At 51.1% G+C, this 21,196-nt stretch overlaps 1 protein-coding gene across 4 annotated transcripts in view; it reads left to right on the top strand.

Moving 5' to 3' along the window:
• Positions 1 to 20,914, top strand: part of TCF20 (transcription factor 20) — a 95,420-nt gene extending 74,506 nt beyond the window's left edge. For 2 of the 4 annotated variants that reach the window (XM_055396680.2, XM_055396679.2), the window contains exons 3-6: positions 5,943 to 6,036; positions 12,867 to 12,916; positions 13,918 to 14,045; positions 19,617 to 20,914. In XM_055396680.2, coding sequence (XP_055252655.2) covers positions 5,943 to 6,036; positions 12,867 to 12,916; positions 13,918 to 14,001 — 228 coding nt within the window. In that variant the 3' untranslated portion in view covers positions 14,002 to 14,045; positions 19,617 to 20,914. The remainder of the gene's footprint in view (positions 1 to 5,942; positions 6,037 to 12,866; positions 12,917 to 13,917; positions 14,046 to 19,616) is intronic. The other 2 variants (XM_088837531.1, XM_088837532.1) reach the window with 2 other exon arrangements.
• Positions 20,915 to 21,196: the final 282 nt, after the last annotated feature.

Genomic DNA, 21,196 nt, shown 5'->3' with positions numbered 1-21,196 from the left:
AGTTCCGTGGTGTTAAATACCTTCACACTGTTGTGCGGTCATCACCATCATACTTTCCCATAGCTCTTTTCAGCTTATAGAACTGAATCTCTGTATCCATTAGACAAGACTCCCCAGTTTCTCCTCCCTCTAGACCACGGCAACCACCAGTATACTACGATTATTCTAAATACCTCGTAAGTTGAATCATGTGTTACTTGATTTTTGCTAACTTCCTTCACTTGGCACAGTGTCCTCACGGTGCAGCGTGTGTCAGAGTTTCCTTCCTTTTTATGACCAGATAACATTCCATTGTGTGTGTATGCTGTACTTCCCTATCCACTCACTCATCAGTGGACACTGAGTTACTTCCATAGTGTAGGTATTGTGAACAGTGCTGCTACGAACAAGGGTGTACAGATGCTTTTCAGACTTTGCTTTCATTTTGGTGAGATATATACTCAAAAGTGGACTTGCTGGATTATATGGTAATTCTATTTTTAATTTTTTGAGGAACTACTGTATAGTTTTCCAGTGTTTGTACTATTTTACATTCCCACCAGTAGTACCCAAGTGTTCCAGTTTCTCCACATCCTCCTCGCCAACACTGTTGTTTCCTGTTTGATAGTGGTTTTGAGTGTGACGTGGTATCTCATTTTGGTTTTAATTTGCACTTCGTTACTGATGCACTGATGAGTGATGTTGAGCATTTTTTCCTGTTTTTTGGCCATTTGTCTACCTCGTTTGGAGAAGTATCTACTCAAGTCCTTGGCCCATTGTTGAAATGGGTTGGGGTTTTTTGTTTTGCTTGGGGATTTTATTGTTATTACTTGGTGGAGTTTTAGGAGTTCTCTATAGATTCTGGGTATTAATCCCTTATCAGATACATGATTTTTAAATATTTTCTCCCAACTTGTAGGTTGCCTTTTAACTCCATTGACAGTGTATTTTGATGTACAACATTTTTAAATTTTCATGAAGTTTAATTTGCCGACTTTTTGTTATGTGGGGCTTTGGGTTCATAACCAAAAAAAGAAAGATCATTGCCAATCCAGTGTCATGAAACATTGGTGTCATGTTTTCTTCAAAAAGCTTTACTGTTTTAGGTCTCACATCTAGGACCTTCATCCAGTTTGAGTTGGTTTTTGTACATGCTGTTAGGGAAAGGTCCAGCTTCATTCTTTTGCATGTGAATTTTCAGTTTTCCTTGCACCATTTGTTGCAAAGACTGTCCTTTCCCCATTGGATGATCTTGGCACTCTTGTCAAAAATTGTTTGATCATATATGGAAGGGTTTATTTCTGGGCTCTCTATTCTGTTGGTCGATATCTCTGTTTTTATGCCAATGCCACGCTGTTGATTACTGTAGCTTTGAAGTTAGAAGCGTGAGTCCTCAAGTTTTGTTCTTTTTCTTTCAGAATTGTCTTCACTATTCAGGTTTCCTTAAGATTCCACGTGAGAATTCCCTGGCAGTCCAGTGGTTAGGACTCCATGCTTTCAGTGCTGAGGGCCTAGGTTCGATCCCTAGTCAGAGAACTAAGATCCTGCAAGCTATGAGGCCCAACAACAAAAAAGATTCCACATGAATTTTAGGATAGCTTTTTTGACTTTTGCAAAAAACTTCGTTGGGATTTTGATTGTGTTGACTCTGTAGGTCACTCTATAGATATTTTAATAATACTAAATTTTCTAATCCATGAGCATAGGATGTGTTTCCATTTGTATCTTCTTTAATTCCTTTTGGTAATGTTTTGTAGTTTTCATTGCACAAGTCTTTCACTTCCACAGTTAATACTTAAGTAGTTTATTCTTTTTGATGCTGCTGCTGCTGCTGCTGCTAAGTCACTTCAGTCGTGTCCGACTCTGTGTGACCCCATAGACGGAAGCCCACCAGGCTCCCCCATCCCTGGGATTCTCCAGGCAACAACACTGGAGTGGGCTGCCATTTCCTTCTCTTGCTATCGAGAATCAAATGGTTTTTGTAATTTCCTTTTCAGATTGTTCGTATATAGAAAGGCAACTGGTTTTTCTGTGTTAAACCAGCTACTTTGCTGAATTCATTTATTCATTTATTGAATGAATCAGTTTATTCTAGGGGTTTGTGTGTGTGTGTGAGTTTGTGAACTCTAGGGTTTTTATAAATGTAAGATTCATATCTTCAAGCAGATAATTTTACCTTTTTCTTTCCAGTTTGAACTCCTTTTATTTCCTTCTCTTTCTTCGTTGTTCTGGCTAGAACTTATTATGTTGATTAGAAGTGGTGAAAGCAAGTATCCTTGTTTTGCTCCTCATCTTAGAAGAAACACTGCTTGTCGTTCACCATTGAGTATGATGTTCCTTGTAGGTTTTTCATATATTTCTTTTGTTTCCTTTTATTCCTAGTTTGTTCAGTGTTTTTATCATAAAAGGGTGTTAATTTTTGTCAGATGCTGTTTCTGCATCTGTTGAGGTGTTCATGTAGTTATTTCCTGCATGCCACTGATCCATTTCTGTATGTTGACCCATCCTTGCAGTCCAGGAATGAACCCCACTTGGTCAGGATATATAATCTTTCCATGTGCTGTTGAATTCTGTTTGCTAGTGTTTTGTTGAGGATTTTGGCATCAGTGTTTATAAAGGATATTCGTCTGTAGGGTTTATGTGTCTGTGTGTGTGTGTTTTTCTTTTTCTGGCTTTGGTATCTGCTAGTGCTGGCCTCGGAGAAGGCAATGGCAAGCCACTCCAGTACTCTTGCCTAGAAAATCCCATGGATGGTTGAGCCTGGTGGGCTGCAGTCCATGGGGTCGCTAAGAGTCGGACACGACTGAACGACTTCACTTTCACTTTTCACTTTCACACACTGGAGAAGGAAATGGCAACCCACTCCAGTGTTCTTGCCTGGAGAATCCCAGGGACGGGGGAGCCTGGTGGGCTTCCGTCTATGGGGTCACACAGAGTCGGACACGACTGAAGTGACTTAGCAGCAGCAGCAGCAGCAGTGCTGGCCTCGTTAGAATGATTTTGAAAATATCCCCTTCTCTTCAGTTTTTGGAAGAAGTTTCACAAGGACAGATATTAGTTCTTTCTTAAACACTGGGTGAAATTTACCAATGAAGCCATCATCAGGTCCAGGGCGTTTCTTTTTCGGGAGTTTTGTGATTTAACCTTGGTGGATTTTGTGTTTATGGAAATTTGTCCATTTCATGTAGGTTGTCCAGTTTGCTGGCATACAGTTGCTCACAGTGCTCTCTCTGATCCTTCTTATTTCTATAGGATCGATAGTGACCTCCTCAGTGTGGTTTTCCTCTGTCCATAGTCTGTTCTTCTCTGTTTCATTTATCTTTGTTACAATCCTTATTATCTCCTTCCTTCTGCTAGCTTTGGGTTTAGTTTGTTCTTTTTGTAGTTAACTTACAAAGTTATAAAGGTAGGTTGCCTGCACTTGGCTGGGAGTGGATGCCATTCTCCATCCATGTCTCCCTGGGAAGTTGCAGGCCTTCAGCAGACTCCAGGGCTCTGGAGCAGCTACATCAGATAGACTCTACCAGTGCAGTTACTGTCTGGGCGTGGAGACAGGTTCTCGGTGCTACCTTCTCTACAATCTGCCCAGAATCCCAAAATGTGCATTTTTAACAAGTTTCCAGGTGATGCCAACGTTGCTGGTCCAGGGACCACACATTGAAAAGCCCTGAACTAAACGTTACAAGGTCCTTTCTCTAAGGCCCAAATAGGCCCTGTAGGGTCTTTCTCCTCTGGAAGTAATACAGTAAATTAATTGCATGGTTTTATTTTGTTTTTTAATTAAAAGAAGCAAGCATCATTTTACTGATATAATTCCCTGGTGAGGGAGTTTGCTTTTTTTCTTTTTTTTTATGAGAAAAATGGGGCCTGTGGGCTAGTTCTGGGCAAGAAGTTTTGTGAAGCCCTGCCAGGGGCAAAGGGGCATGTGTTGAGGTGGGAAGGAAATGGACAGTGTTCAGACCCAAGGGGATGACAAGGCTGCTCCACTGGTGGCTCATTGTCGGCCTGTGTCTGGCACATGTGTGTCTCGGGTCAGGTTTGCTGAGCACTTTTGATCCAGCCACTGTTAAAAGCCTGAATTAACACATTCGACCCTCCCAACATCTCTGTGAGGTAGATCATAGTATCAGGTCCATGTCTGCAGACTGAAGAGACGAAAGTTAGGACTTTGACCAAGAACAGCAGAGATGGGCAGCAGCGGAGTCACTTAACCAAGGAGTGACTTGGATTCCAGAGTCCACACTTGTAACCAAAATACAGCAGGGCCTCAAGTACGGGGTCCCTTGCTGCTTGTCAGGGTATTTGGACTGCAAGTTACAGAGTTAAACTAAACTGTGTGTGTGTGTGTGTGTGTGTTTTAAGAAAAGTGTCCTCCTCCTCACCAGGTCTGGACACAGGTGGTCCTGGTGTCGATTATGTCCCAGAAATCCAGACTGTCCGCCCTGTCACGCTGCAGTGCTCAGCAGGTTGGGCTCTGTCTCCCGGACTGTCCCCATGTGGTGACGAGATGGTTGTGACAGATCTCACCATCTCCTCCTCACAGAGGCCAAGTGAGAAGGCGACTTACTGTCCTGCTTCCTGTCCCTTGGTAGAGGCCTAAACTTTCTCAGAAGTTCTGTTCTCTTCAGACTTTACTACCAGAAATGTTTGACACACCCATTCCTCAATGGCCACCAGGGCAGGGAGGGCCCAGAGCGTGAGCCCCCTGGGTGGCTGACCATTCAGGGCTCCTTTAGGAGAAGGGGTGTAGCAGAAAGGGCTGTGGGTGACCATGGAGGAGTTAGCCATGTTCCTTCTCTCCGGCTGATGATTGAGACCTTTGTTCTGAAGGGACCCTGTGGCACTGACAAGGGCTGCCTGAGACGCTGCCAACCGCCCTTGGTTTACCCTAGGCCAGGAAGTCTTTTATTTCTTGGCAAGGGTGTGAGGGCACCTGAAAGGATGTCGCTCTTCCAGGGCTCTCTCAGCACCCTCTTCCTGCCCCTGGGCTGCCATCCCAGGCAACAGAGCAGAGACAGAAGGGCACCTTTTGGTCCCCTTTGTCCCAGGAGGGGTGCGATGTGTGTTGGGGGGAGCCATTCTCCACAAGTGTAACTGCTTATGGAGCAGTTTTTTATTTTTCCTAAAATCAAGAACAAGCATCCATCTCGTTCAGGTAGCCTCATCTATGTGGCCTCGGCCACCAGAAGAGTCTGCGCCTTTGCTCAGTGGGGCTCATTTCACAAATGTGATTCTTGTTGACACAGAACGAGCGTGCACGGGCAGCCGCATCACACGCTAGAGGTGTGCCCCGCTTTACGAAAACCTGAGCATAGGAGGAGGAGTGTCTCAATTACCAGAGCAAGTTTCAGCCAGAGACTCATGGCAGGTCTCCTAGTGCCTTTAAAATAGGATTTGGGTGTAAAAATACCGTGTGCACACAGGAGCCCGTATTTTCTGAAAAGAGAAATATACTTGTATTGGGCATTTGGGATAAGCAGAATAAAAATAAATTCTTCTTACAAAAATAGGAACTAGAAACCAAATTCCACTTTTAATTCTAAAAGACTTATATATATAACTCTACTATCTCACCCTCTCCTCCTACCCCAGACTTCCACAGCAGAAATAGATGGGCAGGATCTGTAAGCAGTTCACCAAAGCGGTGAGGATGGAGGGAAGGAAGAACAGCCAGACTCGCCAGCGGGCAGGCAGCAGGAACACCAGAGGCAGGGCTGGGGGCCTGTGTGTTGTTCTGTTTGATTTATTTGTGGACATTCGGGAGGCCTGGCCTGAGAGGCTGCTGCTGGATGGCATCCACGATGCGGTCAGTGAGTGGCGGTTGGAAATTGACAGCCCGTCCTGCCGCCAGACTCCGTTAACTGCAGAGACACGCGCTGAGGTCTGACCGACGGGGTCTGGGGCACGCCTGGAGGAGAGGGTGTCTGGGATGCTGACACGCCTGACTTCTTCCTCCCTTGCAGAAATGTTCCCACTGCCAGGAGGCAGGCGCCACCTTGGGCTGCTACAACAAAGGCTGCTCCTTCCGATACCATTACCCGTGTGCCGTTGACGCAGGTAAGATGGGACCACAGACCCTTGTTCAGAACACCTGAAGGGTAGGACGTGCACTGTGATTCTCTCTCTTCTTTATTGTTTGTTTTGTCTCATCTAACCCTGTTCTATTTGTAAATTCTGAAGGAATGCAGAGAAGATACTAAAAATGAATTAAATGGGGTGATTTTTTTTATAAGTTCTGTAATTCGTAAAAGATTCAACTACTTAAGTGTACAATTCAGTGATTTTTACCATTGTATTCACAGAGTGGTGCAGGCACAAATCGCAGTTAATTTTAGAGCATTTTCGTCGCCTCTTAAATCCTACCCGTTGGTGGTCTCTCTCTTACCCTCCACCCCCTGGCAACCCCGAGTCTACTTTCTGTCTCCATGGATTTGTCTATTCTGGACGTTTCATGTACGTGGACTCACACACTATGTGGTCTTCATGACGGGCTTCTGTATCACTTCACTTCCTGGTTCTCAGATTTATCCACATCATAACGCGTCATACTTCATTTTATTTTCAAACAGTATTTTATTTCTCACTCCATTGGTGCACATTTAGGTTTTCCACTTTTTTATTATTATGCATAGTGGTGCTGTGAGCATTCATAGGCAAGTCTTTGTGTGTACTTAGTGTTTTCATTTCTCTTGTTCATAAACCTAGGGAATTTTTGGGTCACATGGTAACTCTATTTAACTGTTTGAAGAATGATCAGACCATTCTTCAAAGTGGCTGAATCATTTTACATCCCTCCAGCAGTGTGTGAGGGTTCCAGTTTCTGCAGCATCACTAGCACCTGTTTTTATCTGTCTTTTTCCCCATGGCCATCCCCGTGGGCGTGAAGTGGTATCTTGTTTTGTGATGTGGGTTTGCACATCCCTGGTGGCTCATGACGTTAAGCAGATCCAGTTTATTTTTCTTTTCCTGCTTATGCTGTTTGTTGCTTTTCTTACATTTGAGAACCATTGCATAATCAAAAATCACAAAGATTTATATCTGTGTTTTAGTTTTAGCCCTTACTCGAGTCTTTGATCTGCTCTGAGCTATTTTTTGTATATGGTGTCTAGTTCATTCCTTTCCACATGGATCCCAGTTGTCCCAGCACCATTTGTGGAAAAGGCTACTCTGCTCATTCCCTGCCCTTGTCACCTTTGCCGAAAACCAGTTGACTGTAGATGTATAGGCTTATTTCTGGACTCTCCAGTACCACACTGTCTTGATTATGTAGCTTTGTATAGCTTTGTAGTAGACTTTGAAAGTGAAAAGTGTGAGTCCTCCAACTTTGTTCCTTTTTTCCAAGATTGTTTTGACTCTTCTGGATCTTTTGCTGTTCTATGATGAATTTTAGAATCAGCTTGTCCATTTCTCTAGGTGAGAGGGGAAACAGCCATTGAAACTTGGATAGTGATTACACTGATTCTGAAAATCAATTAGGGAGTGCTGCCATCTTGGTAATAATGTATCCTCCAATCCATGATCATGAGGTATCTGTCTTTCCATTTATTTCAGTCTTTAATTTCTTTCAATACTGTTTTATAATTTTCAGAGTAGACGTTTTACACTTTCTTTGTTAAATTTATTCCTAAATATTTTGATTATTTTTAGTACAATTATAAATAGAATTGGTTTTTTAAGTCAGTTTTCAGGTTGTTCACTGTGAGTGTATAGAAGTACAGTTGATTGAGGTATATGTATTGATCATGGATCTTGGAACTCTGCTCAACTCATTGATCAGTTCTAATCGTGGTTTAGTGGATTTAAATGGCAACCCACTCCAGTGTTCTTGCCTGGAGAATCCCAGGGACGGCGGAGCCTGGTGGGCTGCCGTCTATGGGGTCGCACAGAGTCGAACACGACTGAAGCGACTTAGCAGCAGCATAGACAAGATACGTCACCTGCAAATAGGTCGTTTTACTTCTTTTCCAATCAGGTAGATGCCTTAGTTCTCTGGCTGGATCCTCCACATAATGTTGGATAGAAGTGACAAGAGCTGGTTTGCTTGCCTTGTTTCTGACCCTTTATGATGATAGCTGTGTTCATAGACGTTCTTGATGTAGCTGAGCAGGTTCCCTTCTGCTCCTAGTTTGATGTGTGTTTTTTATCATGAACTGGTGTTGGCTTTTGTCAGACATCTTTCCAGGTCTCTGGAGGTAGTCAGAGTGGTGTTTTGCAGTGTGACAACTGTTGAAAGAAGGATCCCTTCTGTCTGAGAAGTGCCATCCAGTGAGCAGTGCAGGAGACTCGAGTCTGACTCAGGGCTTCAGTGCCTGGGAGAATCCTCTTCTTTCTCCTGACTCATAACTCTTTGTTGATTGTCTTCACCAGTTACTTTTTGGGTGGTAGATGGGTCTGACACCGTCACCTAGCAGGTCACTCATAATGCTGGCAGTCAGGATGGAGGAAGAGAAAGGGGGAAGACCAACGAAAGTGCTGACGGGGCCTGGGGGCTGAGCAGGCGACAGCCGCGCAGAGCACAGAGCCCTTGGAATCGGATCTGGCAGGCCAAGAGGAGTCCACATTGTTCTCACCCGCCCTGCAGCCCGCTCACCTCCACTTGCTGAAGCGCGCCCGCTGCCTCTCACGTCCGTCTCACTGTCTCTCCTCTCACTTTCCCTTTTCTCCTCTTTCCAGGTTTCTGTAGGGGCTGCAGCTGAAAAAAATAAGAAAGGGAATTCCCTGGCGATCCAGGGGTTAGGATTCTGGGTTTTCACTGCCAGGCACCCAGGTTCAGTCCCTGGTTGGGACCTAAGACCCCACGAGCCACATGGCACAGCCAAAAAACAAAAAAGAGAAAGATAATGCTCTCTAACTTTATGCTGAAGTTACATTCTGGTGAAAGTGTGTTTGCACATGCTGAAGGGCAGCTGGTGGCCAGGGCCCCGTGTGACCAGAGAGGAAAGTGGGCATGAGAAGAGAACCTTGAAACGCCAGCTCAGGGAGTTTGGGTTCCGGCCTGTCCCTTCCGTCCTCTGTCCTCCTCTGTTTCCAGGTTGAATCTGAGCTGTAATTCACCTGGACCATGGTCTGGGGTGTTCTGTAGAGCAGCCACTAAATCTTCTCTCTCAGGGCCAACCCTTGCCTTTTCTCATTTTCATGATACAGTCAGGGTTCTGTCAGAATGTTCTGTTTCTTTTTCTAGTTTAAGCTTCGTGGTCTTTAAATGAAGATTTTTAAGTCCTGGGTTTTTGGCAGTGGTTTGTAAGTTTTGTGGGGGCAATGCAGCAAGAATTACCTCTCCCGTTAGTGGCCAGTGAGCAGAGGTCTCCTGCACGGGGGCTCTGCCCAGAAGCACCAGGTGAGCCGCAGGCAGGCCGCCTCGCCCCCTGCGGATGTGCTCACAGTGCCACTCGGGGCACATGCCTACAGGTAGTGCCTCCCGGGATTGAGCAGTGCTGCTCGATAAACGGGCTGCAGTGGGGGAGTGTTCTAGACCTGTACTGTCTAACACAGCAGCCACAAGCCATGTGTCAGCACTGAGCGCTTGGAAGGTAGCTGGGGGAAGGGAGAGACTGCGTCTTTATTTGATCTTCCTTCCCTTGGTGGCCGGTAGCACAGGCCCGGCGCCACCGTGGTCAGGTGGGGTGGTGGGGGTTCTTTGGAAAAGGCCTGGGCTCTCCTCCCTCTGATGGAGGAGGCAGGGCTGACTTTGCCAGCTAAGGGCTAGGAAGTCAGTGACTTCCTCGTCACTCTCTTTGAGCCTGTCTAGTGTGGCCTGCCAGGTAAGCTAGTAACATCTCTGTTTGGCGGAAGTTGGTGGCCGATTGTCCAGGCAGAGAGGGGCTGTCCGGGTCAGGGCCCTGACCCTCTGGCTTTGCTGCCCCAGCCACTGCACACACTGCTCCTCCACGCGGGGCTGGCCCCAGAGCAGCAGCTTCGCAGGGTGACCATGTCTGGGCATGTATTGGTCTCTCTGATGACCTGAGTCACAGTGACCCAGAGCCTGCGTCACTCTGCGGACTGATGCCTGGATTTATCCACAGTCTTCCCAGGAATTCTGAGTGGTGAGTCTTTGTGTCTGGAAAAGCCGTCATTGATTTCTTTTCTTTCTCATTATAATAAAAATAAGTCCTCTAGTCAAGTCCCCCATCTCTGTGCAGACTAAGGAGCAGTTTAGCATTTTCATCTCTGCCTTCTTGCCAGCTGCCTAAACCTTAGAGAGCCGTTGGTGTTGAAGGGAAAACTTTTACCTCTGGGCGCATCTCCATGGAAACCTGAGGATCTGTGGCTTCTGCTAACCACAGTCACACACTTGTGACGTCGTGGTTCGCTCTCTTGTGCTGCTCGTTGCGTCACAGACACGGGATTTATCTCCCAGCGGAAGAGGCAGTAATAAGAGCATGAGCACCATTAAAAAAGAAAAAGATGGAACGTATTTAATGCAACGAGCCCCGACACAGAGACCAGAGACAGGCCTGCGGTGGCTCTGCAGTAACCCCACTGCGCATCAAGAATCCTGCCTAGAGGGACTTCATGAGGAGACACAGCTGGGGATTTCACCTGTGGCCTCCCTTCCTGCAGCATTTTAGAGCTGCTCTCGCTGCCGACTTTGATCTTGGCAGCAGGTTTAGAGCCCCTGATGGGCTCTGTGAAACGACCGACAGGTGGTCTGGCCACTCCCTGGAGAAGAGCTGTCTGCATCACAGAAGCCAGTTCAAGGCCTTCCTTCTGCCCTCTTCCCCCTTCCTCCGGCCCCAGAAGACTGCTGCTTGGTGAGGGGGGGTGACGCTGGCGGATCCCCCAGTCCCAGCCTGGTTTTGCCAATGTGAGCACTCAGTGTAGCCATGAGAGACTGTAGATGAGCTGGAGACTGCCAGGGCTCGGCAGATCCCAAGGGCACTGGACGTCCTTCCGTTTTCTCCCTTCTTGGGCTCGCCACCCTAGCTGGAGCGCATGGCATCTGAGGCTCCACGCAGCCTGTTGCCAGGAGCTCAGCAGAGTCCTCTGCCCCTGCACCCAGAGAGGACTCTCAAAGCCAAGCACCGGCCTGCGGCCTGGTGAGTCTCTGCCGGCCTGTGTGGTGATCTGACTTCACCATGGGAAAGTGCTGACCAGGCCCTCTGCACTGGGTAGGCCGGGGGCTCACGGAAGCCAGTGAGCGGCTAGCTCCTGCTGCGAGCCTCCCACCCCTCCCCACTCTCCCCTTGGCGGGAGGCAGTCAAGAAGAGGCTCCCCGGCCCCTGCAGGTGTCTGTGCTCTTCAGCCGTGCTGCTTGTCCTGCCAGGAAGGGGAAGTGCTTGTCCTGCGGGCCTGTGACCTCACCAGAATGAGGAGTGCCTTTGCCTGTGGGAGGCCTTGTCGGAAGGTCTCCTACATTGGTTCAGGACACTCCGTTTCCAGAAGTACCAGGCACTAGTTCCAAGTTGCCTTTAGCATACACTTCTATTGTTTTATTTCTTTTCTGCTTTTTAACTTCGAGGGAACATGTTTCCCAACTAGAAGCACATTTTACTAATGGTTCATCGCTGCTGGTTCCATGGCTGTGTGAGGGCCCTCTCAGACCTCTGCTTTCCTGATGGTATCTTTTCCAACTCACATGCCCCCTCCTCATTTCTGTAAACCCCTCGGGTGGGAGGGTGGCCTCACCCCGCATGGCCTGTGCCATCTCTGCTGACATGCTATGGCCACCGCCCAGGTGAGGCGAAGGCGCCTCCTTTGGGCTCCAGCTGTCCGTCCCTGTTGTCCGGGAGCTCTCTGGCCAACTGGAGCGGCAGGAGCCTGGGTCACACTGTGTACTCGTGGGTTGTAAATTAGCACATTTAATTTACTGCTGTGCTGTTTGCTTAGGGGTGGGGGGTGAGGCAAAGATGAGCGGGACTTGCTGTTTCCGGAGCCTTCAGGCTTGCCTGGGGCTGAGAGGGCTATACCCGCCCGATTCTAGGATCCTGGGACTCCAGAGGGGAGGTGGCTTAGCCAAATTGTGAGAGGGTCTCTGTTGGTTTATATAAAATGTAGAGAGCCTGAGAAGTTTCCATTTGTATATCCCCTTGCTTATTATTATTTCACTTGAAATCTCTGGCTACACAGGCCGCTCATCTGGACCTCGCTTTAAAGCTGAGTTAAATTGTAAATTTAACAAGGCTGAGTACCATGCCACCTCCTGCCATGGTGCCTGGGAGCTCTCTGAGAACGTGTGACCAGTATTAACGTCCTGCCACCACCTCTGGCTCTGGGGCTGAGGATTCACAGCCCCTCATGGGGTTTCAGTTTCCCCTGAAGCCCTTAGCATGGCTTGCGGAGCTTCTCCAGCATCTCCATGGCTGGGGGGAGAGGGCGGCAGCAGGGCTGGGCCTGGCCTCCTTTCTGCCTCTGAACTGTGACTTGACAGGAGAAAAGAGGCCTGCAGATTCAGTGTTTTCAGAAGGAAGCCTTGACGTGGGCCTGTGGAGTGGGCTTAGCCTAGGATAAGAAATTCTAAAAAGAACATTTACTGGAGATTCTTAAAATAACAGGATATGATCATGGGAATACAGAAAAAATAAAATTAGTGTCACCTATAATCTTACTCTCCAAAGAGTAAGATTTTGGATACTGTCATATTTTGGTAGATTTCCTTTGTCCTTTTATGCATATAAACAGTGTGACGAATGGGGTCGTACTTGGACATGTCTGTATCCGAGCACTTGGTATCGTGTTTCCCCATGCTGTTACCTCTTCTGAAACCCTGTCTAACCGACTGATATTCCACCATGTTGAGGTGCCTTAGGTTATTTGGGGGTGTCTCTCATGTTCTTCTATTAGAAATCACAGTGCAGTGTCCTCCGTCTCCATGTGTAACCCCCCCAGCCCACGCCCCTCGGGCTGTGCCCCATGCCAGGCTCCTCCTGACTGTCCCCTCTGTCTTGCAGATTGTTTGCTCCACGAGGAGAACTTCTCGGTGAGGTGCCCCAAGCACAAGGTGAGTCAGCCTGCAGAGCCAGTGCTCCCCACAGGACTAGGGGGTCGGGGGCTCCTCCTGAAAGACCTGGAGACCTGATATTCAGTCTCAGGCCAGGGGTCGGGGGGCAGAGGGGCAAACAGGAGGGAGCCCTGTGATGTGGGGTCGGCACCGTGTGGTGGCGGAGCTGGGGAGAAGGTATTTGTCTGTTACAAGAAACGCACAAAACTCCTGGTTTCCGCCTCAGTTTAGTGGGACCCCAGACCCCAGACTGGCGTGGGGTGAGGTTGGCTGTAGGCCTGGATGCAGAGCAAGAGGCGTCTTCCCCGACTCGAGAGAGCTGACTCCCGGCTCTCGGGGAAACGTCCCCGCCAGGTTCTGCTTCCGCAGGCGCAGCCCACAGTGTCTGCATTTGGTTGGTCTCTTGGTCGCCTCTCAAATTTAGGAAGGGAAGGAAGATACGGGCGGGGTGTGTTGAATGACTTGTTTCCAAGACACCTCTCACGGGTGTGGAGAGGGAAGGGTGTGGAGAAGGGACCCCGGGCAAGGGCTGGGCTGGTGGAGACCTCCACCTGGCGCTCCAGCAGCAGCGGCTCTCCTCTGGCTGAGGTCACACTGACCCCTGGTGGCCACTCGTGCTCACAGTCTTCAGTCTCCGCTCAGTGGGGCCAGAAAGTACTAGAAAGAGGTCATCTTGACAGTCTGCCCTCAAATTGCTTCTGAAGGATGCTTACTGATGCTTTTCTTTAAAAATTATTTTCCGAGATGGATCCTTGGATCTCACAGTTTTCTTTTTATTTTTTACTTAATTTGTAGTTTTATTTTGTTAAACTCCCCTTTTTAAAGGGTCGCATTTTGCCTCAGCAAACCCTGTCTTGAGTGTCTCCTGTATGTCGTTCAGTACTGACTCTGCTTTTTCTTTCCTTTTCCATGTGCGTGCCTTGCCTCACCTCTGCCCGCCCTGACCCGCACGCTCGTTCTCTGTCCCTCCTGTCTCGTCTCCTTGGCTTTGCCGGCGTCAGCCTCCCCTCCCATGCCCTGTCCCCCCCTTGCAGAACAAGACAGCGAAAGGCAGCCTCAGCACAGAGCAGTCGGAGCGGGGGTGAGGGGGGCAGTGTGCTCGTGGGAATGGAAAGTACAGCAAGCACAGGTGAGTTGGAGCCGCCGCCCCTGCGGACTGCGAGGGGGTGTCGTGGCCTCTGCCTCCTGCTCGCCCAGGCCAGGCGGCATCTGGGTATCTAATTGCATGAGGCCAACACCCAGTGGATAAAGCACTTCTCTGTTTGTTGCTTAGCCCCCCAGCATACATGTAGAAAGATAATGTGGGGCTTGTTCCGTTGTCCACTAGGGTCCCCTAGGGGGCTGTTGCTGAAGGCAGGCCTTGGGTGGGGCTCCTAGGGGCAGCTGGCTTCTGGGATGGAGCCTCTAAGATGGGGGCACTTTTGCCTGCAGCCCTCGCTCTTTCCCCATCTCAGAAAGGCTTCTCACCAGAGATCTTTTCTTTTTTAGTTTGCTTGATGTCTCTAAAGCTTGGGCTTCCCTGGTGGCTCAGCCAGAAGGAATCTGCCTGCAGTGTATGACACGCAGGTTCCATCCCTGGGTCGGGAAGATCCTCTGGGGAAGGAAATGGCAACCCACTCCAGTGTTCTTGCCTAGGAAATCCCATGGACAGAGGAGCCTGGCGGGCTACAGTCCATGGGGTCGCAAAGAGTCACGACTTAGCGACTACACCGCCACCACAGCTCTAAACCTTTGAGTGAGTTCTCCTTTGAAAAACAAAAAATTCCCCAAGTTTTGTTATGTGAAATCTTCCCCCGCCTCCTGGTGCTATGAAAGATTCCTTTCATAGACGTACAAAGGGAAGGAAAATCCCCTCAAAGATTTAGTAGATTTTAGCACCACATTTAATTTTACTTTTAAAAATCTCAGGAGATTGAGTTGTCCTTTCCATGAGTGTGTCTGTGGGTTCGTGGTCGGGGCTGGTAGCGTGTGCCTGTGAAGGCAGGATTATATGCCTTGGGTCTCTTAAAGCATTGGGTCCGCAGTGCCTACCTCCACCCCGCCTTCCACGTCCTCCCCCTCCTTACTGAGTCACTGAGGGAAAAGCAAAACAGATTATGAGAAGCAGCAGCACAAGGTAACTAACGTGGGGCACTTGCCTCTGCAGGATGGGGTGGGTAGCCAGCTGTCTCAGTAATTCCTTAGGGGATTATTTCTCTGTGGATGGTGGCATCTGTGTTGACTCCAGACATCTGTGCTCCACACACCCATGCGAGGCCTGGCTCTCTGGGGCAGCACTGTGTGCCTGAGTCTCTGGAATGTTACCTCCCCCTTGTTACGAATCTTCCCCTGGGGGCTCAGAGGGTAAAGAATCCACCTGCAGTGCAGTGCAGGAGGTCAGGAAGATCCCCAGGAGGAGGGCATGGCTACCCACTCCAGTATTCTTACCTGAAAAATCCCATGGACAGAGGAGCCTAGAGGGCTGCAGTCCATGGGGTCACAAAAAATTGGACTGAGCATCCGTGTTACAAGGGGTGGGAGGCTGCCTGCAGTTTATCTGGGATGTGGCAGTTTTCATCTGGGGAGTCACTTGTTTCTTAGCTGGGTCCCGGTACCAGCCTCCAGAGGAGGCCTCCCTGGGTGACGAGCCCGTGGGGTTACACTGCTCCCATGAAGGTGTCCAGTGAGGACTCCGCGCGCTCTCCTCTCCTGCTCTTCCGGGGGGTGGGAGGGGGCGGGAGGCTGGCCCCACGTGAAGCTCTCCACGTGTCTGAAACCCGCGGGGTCCAGTGACCCTCAGGCCAGCAGCAGTCTCAGGGTTTCCAGGCCCATTTCTGTTGGCCCTTCCACATGTCCCTGGGCTTGATGGCATCACTGTTTCTGGGCGACTCTGCCACCTTCCCGGCCCTGGTGTTTAGAGCCGCTTGGAGCGGAGGCCACAGGGAGTGTTCCCGGAAGTGTCCGGGAAGAGCTGGCTGGGGGAGAACCACGGGTTACCTGGGGCCTTTTGTTCTTGTCCTGGAATCCCAGCCTGTGTTTGAGAAAAATAGGAAGTCTGGGCCCAGTTTCCTCTTGGGAATTTTAATTTTGTTCATCCTCACCTTCCTCTGCCCATTCTTGGGCTCCGCCAGCCGCCAGAGCCCTCAGCTCTAACAGGACAACAAGCCTCGTGGCCCACTGCTCACAGGGTTGGTGTTGCTGTCCTGCTTATACCAAAGAAATGAGGCACCGAGTGATTAAGTGGCCTGTCCCTCAATTTGGGGTTGTTTCAAGTCTGTTGAGGTCAGACCTTTCCCTTTTGGAGGGAAGGGAGGGGCAGAACGCTGTCTTGTGCCCCTGATGTGCTCGTCAAGGCAGGGCCCTTCTCCTGGGCTCGCCCGTCGCCCTCCGCAGCCGATAGGAAGCCCCAGCGTGAGGGACAGACACAGCCCTTCCCCTCGGAGCACTCACCTTGGGGTCTGTGCTGGGGGCGCAGACCCACCACCACACGGCGAGGAAGGGGCGGTGGTCACCCCTGTGGTGTGGAGAGCGCAGTGTGACGGGGCCAGCCCGCTCAGCGCCTCTGTGCCTCAGTTTCTCCTGTGAAAAGAGGGTAACGGTGGCCAACCTTGTGAGGATGCAGTTAAGAAATGTCTCCACCATGCCCGGCGCAGCCCTGTCTGGCAGAAAACCCCTGGGCTGCGGGCATGGGGATGCGAGTTCTCATCTCCCACTGCCGCATGAGGTACCTGGCGCTTGTCCCTCACCAGGCCCGGGAGGAAAGGTCAGTGGGCGGCCCCCTCCCGGGTCTGCGGGTGCAGAAGCCTTGGCCGGGCAGTGCCACCGTCTCCCCAGCTCGGGGCAGCTAGTGGACGGGGCTCCTCACCCATCCCCCATTCTCATCAGCAGTAGACATGGAGGCCCCGTTCCCAGCCGGCCCCCACCCAGTGGGCAGGAAGCCATGACCTCCCTCCAGCCCTGCCTTGGCCTGGGTGCCAGGTTAGTGCCCAGGGTCATGTCCCAGGTCCCCCTTCCCTCCCACCCCGCGGCCCCACACACACTGCCGCTCTGCACCAGCTCTTGTCTCTCCTCAACTTAAGGTTCCCGCCACCTATAGGGCCAAGTGCAGCTCCTCAGCTCACTTCCGAGGGCCCTAGGGTCACCACCTCCGACTCCTCAGTGCCTGGCCACCTCCCTCCGGGCTCCTGTGCCCACACTCGGCTCCCCAGGCCACAGCGCTGTGCCTCGTCTCCGCTCTGGGTCTTAGATTCAGGGCACGTCCTCGGAGCAGCCTTCCCAGTCCCCTTGTCCCCACTCTGCCGCCTCCCTGGCGTCACCACGGTTTCGAGTCACTGATATGTTCACGTGCTGTCTGCGTCTCCACTCGACTGTCCTCCCACAGGCGGCTGTCTCTGCCTCTTCATCACTGACCCAGGATTTGGGGGGAACGGGGCGCGCAGGGTGGTTCCTGTCCTCACGGGGTGGCCTTGGGAGGAGGGCGCTGACCTGATGGTGTCGGGCGGGCTAGGCTCTTCATGCGCTCCCCCGCAGCCTCGGGTCTCAGCTTACAAAGGAGAGGGCAGCCTCAGCCAGGTGGTGGCCGCCCAGGTCCAGGCGACCACGGTGAAGCTGAAGGGCAGCAGGAGGAGGCGGATGGGAGCGCTTGGGCCTGGGATGAAGGCCCAATTGCTCGCCAACAGCCAAACACGCTGGTGCCTTTCTACAGAGAAGAGCGCGACCTCAGCACAGAGGGCCGCCTGCTCACTCACGGACCGCGGCTCTGCCCGGGTGCTGCCTCCTCAGCCACCTCCGGCACCTTTGGACAAGACCTGCAACGATGGACGCTCTGAGGCAGAGTCCCAGGGGCCCAGTCAGAAGAGCTTTGCTGGCCATGAGCCCCAGGCCCAAGTCTAGCCAGCCCAGTACTTTGGGCCGCACAGGGCACCCCCTCAGGGCTTTGTCTCCAAGATAATCGGGGGCAGGCCTCGCAGTGTTCCAGTGAAGAAGTGTCTGTAGGGCTCCTGGCATAGTGCCTGGCCCCTACTAGATGTTTCAAGAGGTTTCTTCCCATTCTTCCTACTAAAGGAATAGTTTTTAGGAATAATGGAGAAGTTAGGGTCCCATTATATTCAGGGAACCAGGAGTTTGGGCCAGTCAAGTGTCAGACCCTGGGGAGGTCCCTGCGGGGAAGGCCAGGCACAGGCAGGGGGTGTGGACAGACCACCAGGCCCCCCAGTGGCACCAAGGGAAGGAGTCCAGGCCAGCAGCCTGCAGAGCCCTCCAGCCAGGCAGACCCTGGTGCTGAGACCACCTGCATTCTGGGGGGTGCAGGCGGGAGACTGTGCCAAGCGCTGTGGAGAGGGCAGACTCCACCCTGGCCCTCACTCCACAAGCCAAGCTTTGCAGGATGTGCGGGCCCTGTCCTCTGTTCCCGCAGTGGCCCACATCCCCGGCAAGATTAGACCCCTTTGGTCTTGTCTGAGGCGCCCTGCCAGCCCTGCCCTGGCATCGCTTTGACAGAGGGCCGTTGGTTACCTGGGGCAACACTAGAGAAGGCTGCTTCTCGCCCTTCCCTGGCAGCCTCAGTGCTGGGGGAGGGGGCTCTGGGATGACCCCCTGGGTGCGGGGGAAGCCACACTGTGGCCCATGGCAGGGCGGCTCAGCTACTGGCCCAGGCAGCAGGAGGCCCAGGGTTTGCTTTTACCTGAGAGATGTGACACGGTCCTGCTGTCCCTGCAAGTCTCTTACTATTTATTCATGCTTTCTGCCAAGCAGTTAGGAATCTCTGGCAAGGGCAGGCGGGAAGGTCTGTTCTTAGCTTGTATATACAGGCTAGCCTTAACTAGTTTGGGTATGAGTAAGTTTTACAGAAGTAAGAAAAGGGACTGGTGCTGCCTGGGTTTTCCTGAGCTTTATTGGTTGGTGGAGGGTACCGGAAAGGGTTTGAGAGAGAAGCCCGGAGAGCCCCCCTCCCCACGCATGCACAAGGGTGTCACCACATGTGGCTCTTGGCTTAATTTTTCTGGACTGAATTCCTTGGAAACTGCTGTGTCTCTGAGATCTTTGCACATGTAAGGACCCATGAAGTGTCCTGAGGAGGCCCTTGGTACAAGCCCGCGTACCCTCCATGGTCACCAGGAGAGTCTTCCTAAGCCTGGAGCCCGGGCCGGAAGGAGAGACAGACGCCAGTGGCAGGACCTGGGGAGCCCCAGAGGATGACCTGAGAGCTGCCCTCCCCTCAGAACTCCCAGGAGTGTTCTCTGTTAGGTGTGAGAGCCGCCTGTGGCTGGAGGCGACCCGGGTGTGGTCCTGAGCCGGTTCTTCCACATCAGCTGGGTGCTCAACTACCTCTGTGAGGACAGGTCCCCGGGTCCACGTGCTGAGTCCCACTGTAGGTCCCAGGGGGCAGCGTCCTGAGCAAGGGTCATCCCAAGAGCTGCCCCACTGCGGGCAGCCCCACCTCGGGGGTCAGGGGAGTCTCTCCTGGTCTCAGCTCCCTCCACCGCACTGGAGAGGGGCACTCCGAGTCCATTCCCGGTGTGGCTGGCCAGGTCATTGCTGCCTTTGCCCTGTTTCAGGCCCAGGCCACGCAGCCGGCTCCACCATGGGCCCTGGGTGTGTCCGGTGCCAGCTGCCAGGCCCTGCAGAGTGCCCCCACCCCAGGGCCACTGCCGAGCAGGGGCTGTGGGCTGCAGCGCCATGCAGAGGCTCCCAGCGCCCAGTGTGTCTGTCTGTCTTGCAGGTGAGACTCTGGAGATGAGAAGGTGGTGGACACTCGTGATGGAATGGAAACGGTCCTCCTGTGCAGCCACACCCCACCCCGCCCCACCCCGCGTGCCTGCCCGCGCCAGCACTTCCTTCCTAAGTTCTTACATCACTCTCAAACTGGTGACACCACAGGAAAGAAAGACCCAAGAAGTCGGAATGGCTGTTTCCATGGACACAATCTCCATAGTGACAGTGTGGGGGGAGGGGGGAGGGGTGGGATGATGGGAAAGGGTGGGGGGAATTAAAAGGGAGGGATAAAAATATATATATATAAATCTATTTTTAGTCTGGAAAGACTTTGTTTAAATGAAAGGTGCGCTATCCCTTTTGATTCTATTTTAAAATTATCTAGTTAAAGAACTCCAAATTTGTTCCAATAACATGAAATTTAAATGTGAAATTGAACCGAACAAACTCTGATCTCACAAGGACAGGGGTGGCTTAGATCCTTGGCCCAGCTCACACAATTCAGAGACTCTAGACCCGGGGTCAGAAGAACAGACGAACCACACCAAACCATGTGTTTGTCAGTAATTTGTCTCGAAAGAGGGAAGGTCGAGGGGGAGGGAAGTGAGGGATGGTCCGTGTTTTCAAGAATGGGAGAATGATGTTTAAACACAAAAATAAATCTTTTTCATTTCCAGAAACACTATTTATTTATTATTTTTTAAATTTTTTTTCGGGGGGGGAACGTTGGCGGATGCCCCAAGACGGAGGCCCCACAGTCACAACTGTGTCCTGGGTCCTTGGCTGGTGAGAGCCCCGAGTGTCCCACCAAAGCGACTCGGCCGGCAGGATGGAGGGATGGCCACCCTGGGCACGTTCCAGGCAGCTGTTGTGCCCTGACCCCCAGGGGGACGGGTCGAACCCAAGCCGTAGGAGTGGATACAGGGAGGGCCAGTGTCAGGTGTGGCCCCGAGGGGTAGGCCGACCAGGAGCGCCCACTGCACCCTTTCTTCTCGCTTTCATTTTTGTAAAGGAAGAGGGAGCCTGTCAGCTGAGCGGCCCCGCGCTACAGGATTCTCTATGTTGTGTTGTTTTGTTTTGTTTTGTAAATTGTATAATTTTTAAATATCTGAGTTTTAAAAAAAGAAAAAAGTACAAAAAAAAATCTTGTTAAGGCCTTAAGAAGGGGTTAGTGCATCTTTCAGGGGTCACTCTGCCGTGGGGATAAAATAGCTGTTTCACAAACAGTTTTATTTAAAAAACAAACAAAAAAATCAAAAAAATAATAAACTTCATTTTAACCTTGTTTCCTTTTTTGTTTGAAGCAAACGCGTCTCTTTCTCCTCCCATCCCAGCCCCCAGGCTGACTCTGGTTCTGCTGCAGAGGTCGCTGCCTCCAGCCAGGCCTCCCTCAGGCCCAGGGCCTTGCAGCAGACCCTGGAATGATCCCAGCCAAGGACAGTTCTAGCCACTCCGCCTGGTGGGTGAAACTCAGCCGTGTGTGTGGGGATGGCCAGATTACTTAAGTTGAAAGGAGGACAAAATTCCAATCAACGTGAATTTTAAAGCTTATTAAAAAATAATGCAGTGTTAGTGGACTTTGTTTTA

This window comes from Moschus berezovskii, chromosome 6, assembly GCF_049115385.1.
Source record: "Moschus berezovskii isolate FMDL1 chromosome 6, NW_MosBer_1.0, whole genome shotgun sequence".
In the NCBI taxonomy this organism is placed as follows: Eukaryota; Metazoa; Chordata; class Mammalia; order Artiodactyla; family Moschidae; genus Moschus; species Moschus berezovskii.
This window is presented reverse-complemented; position numbering and strand designations above follow the sequence as displayed.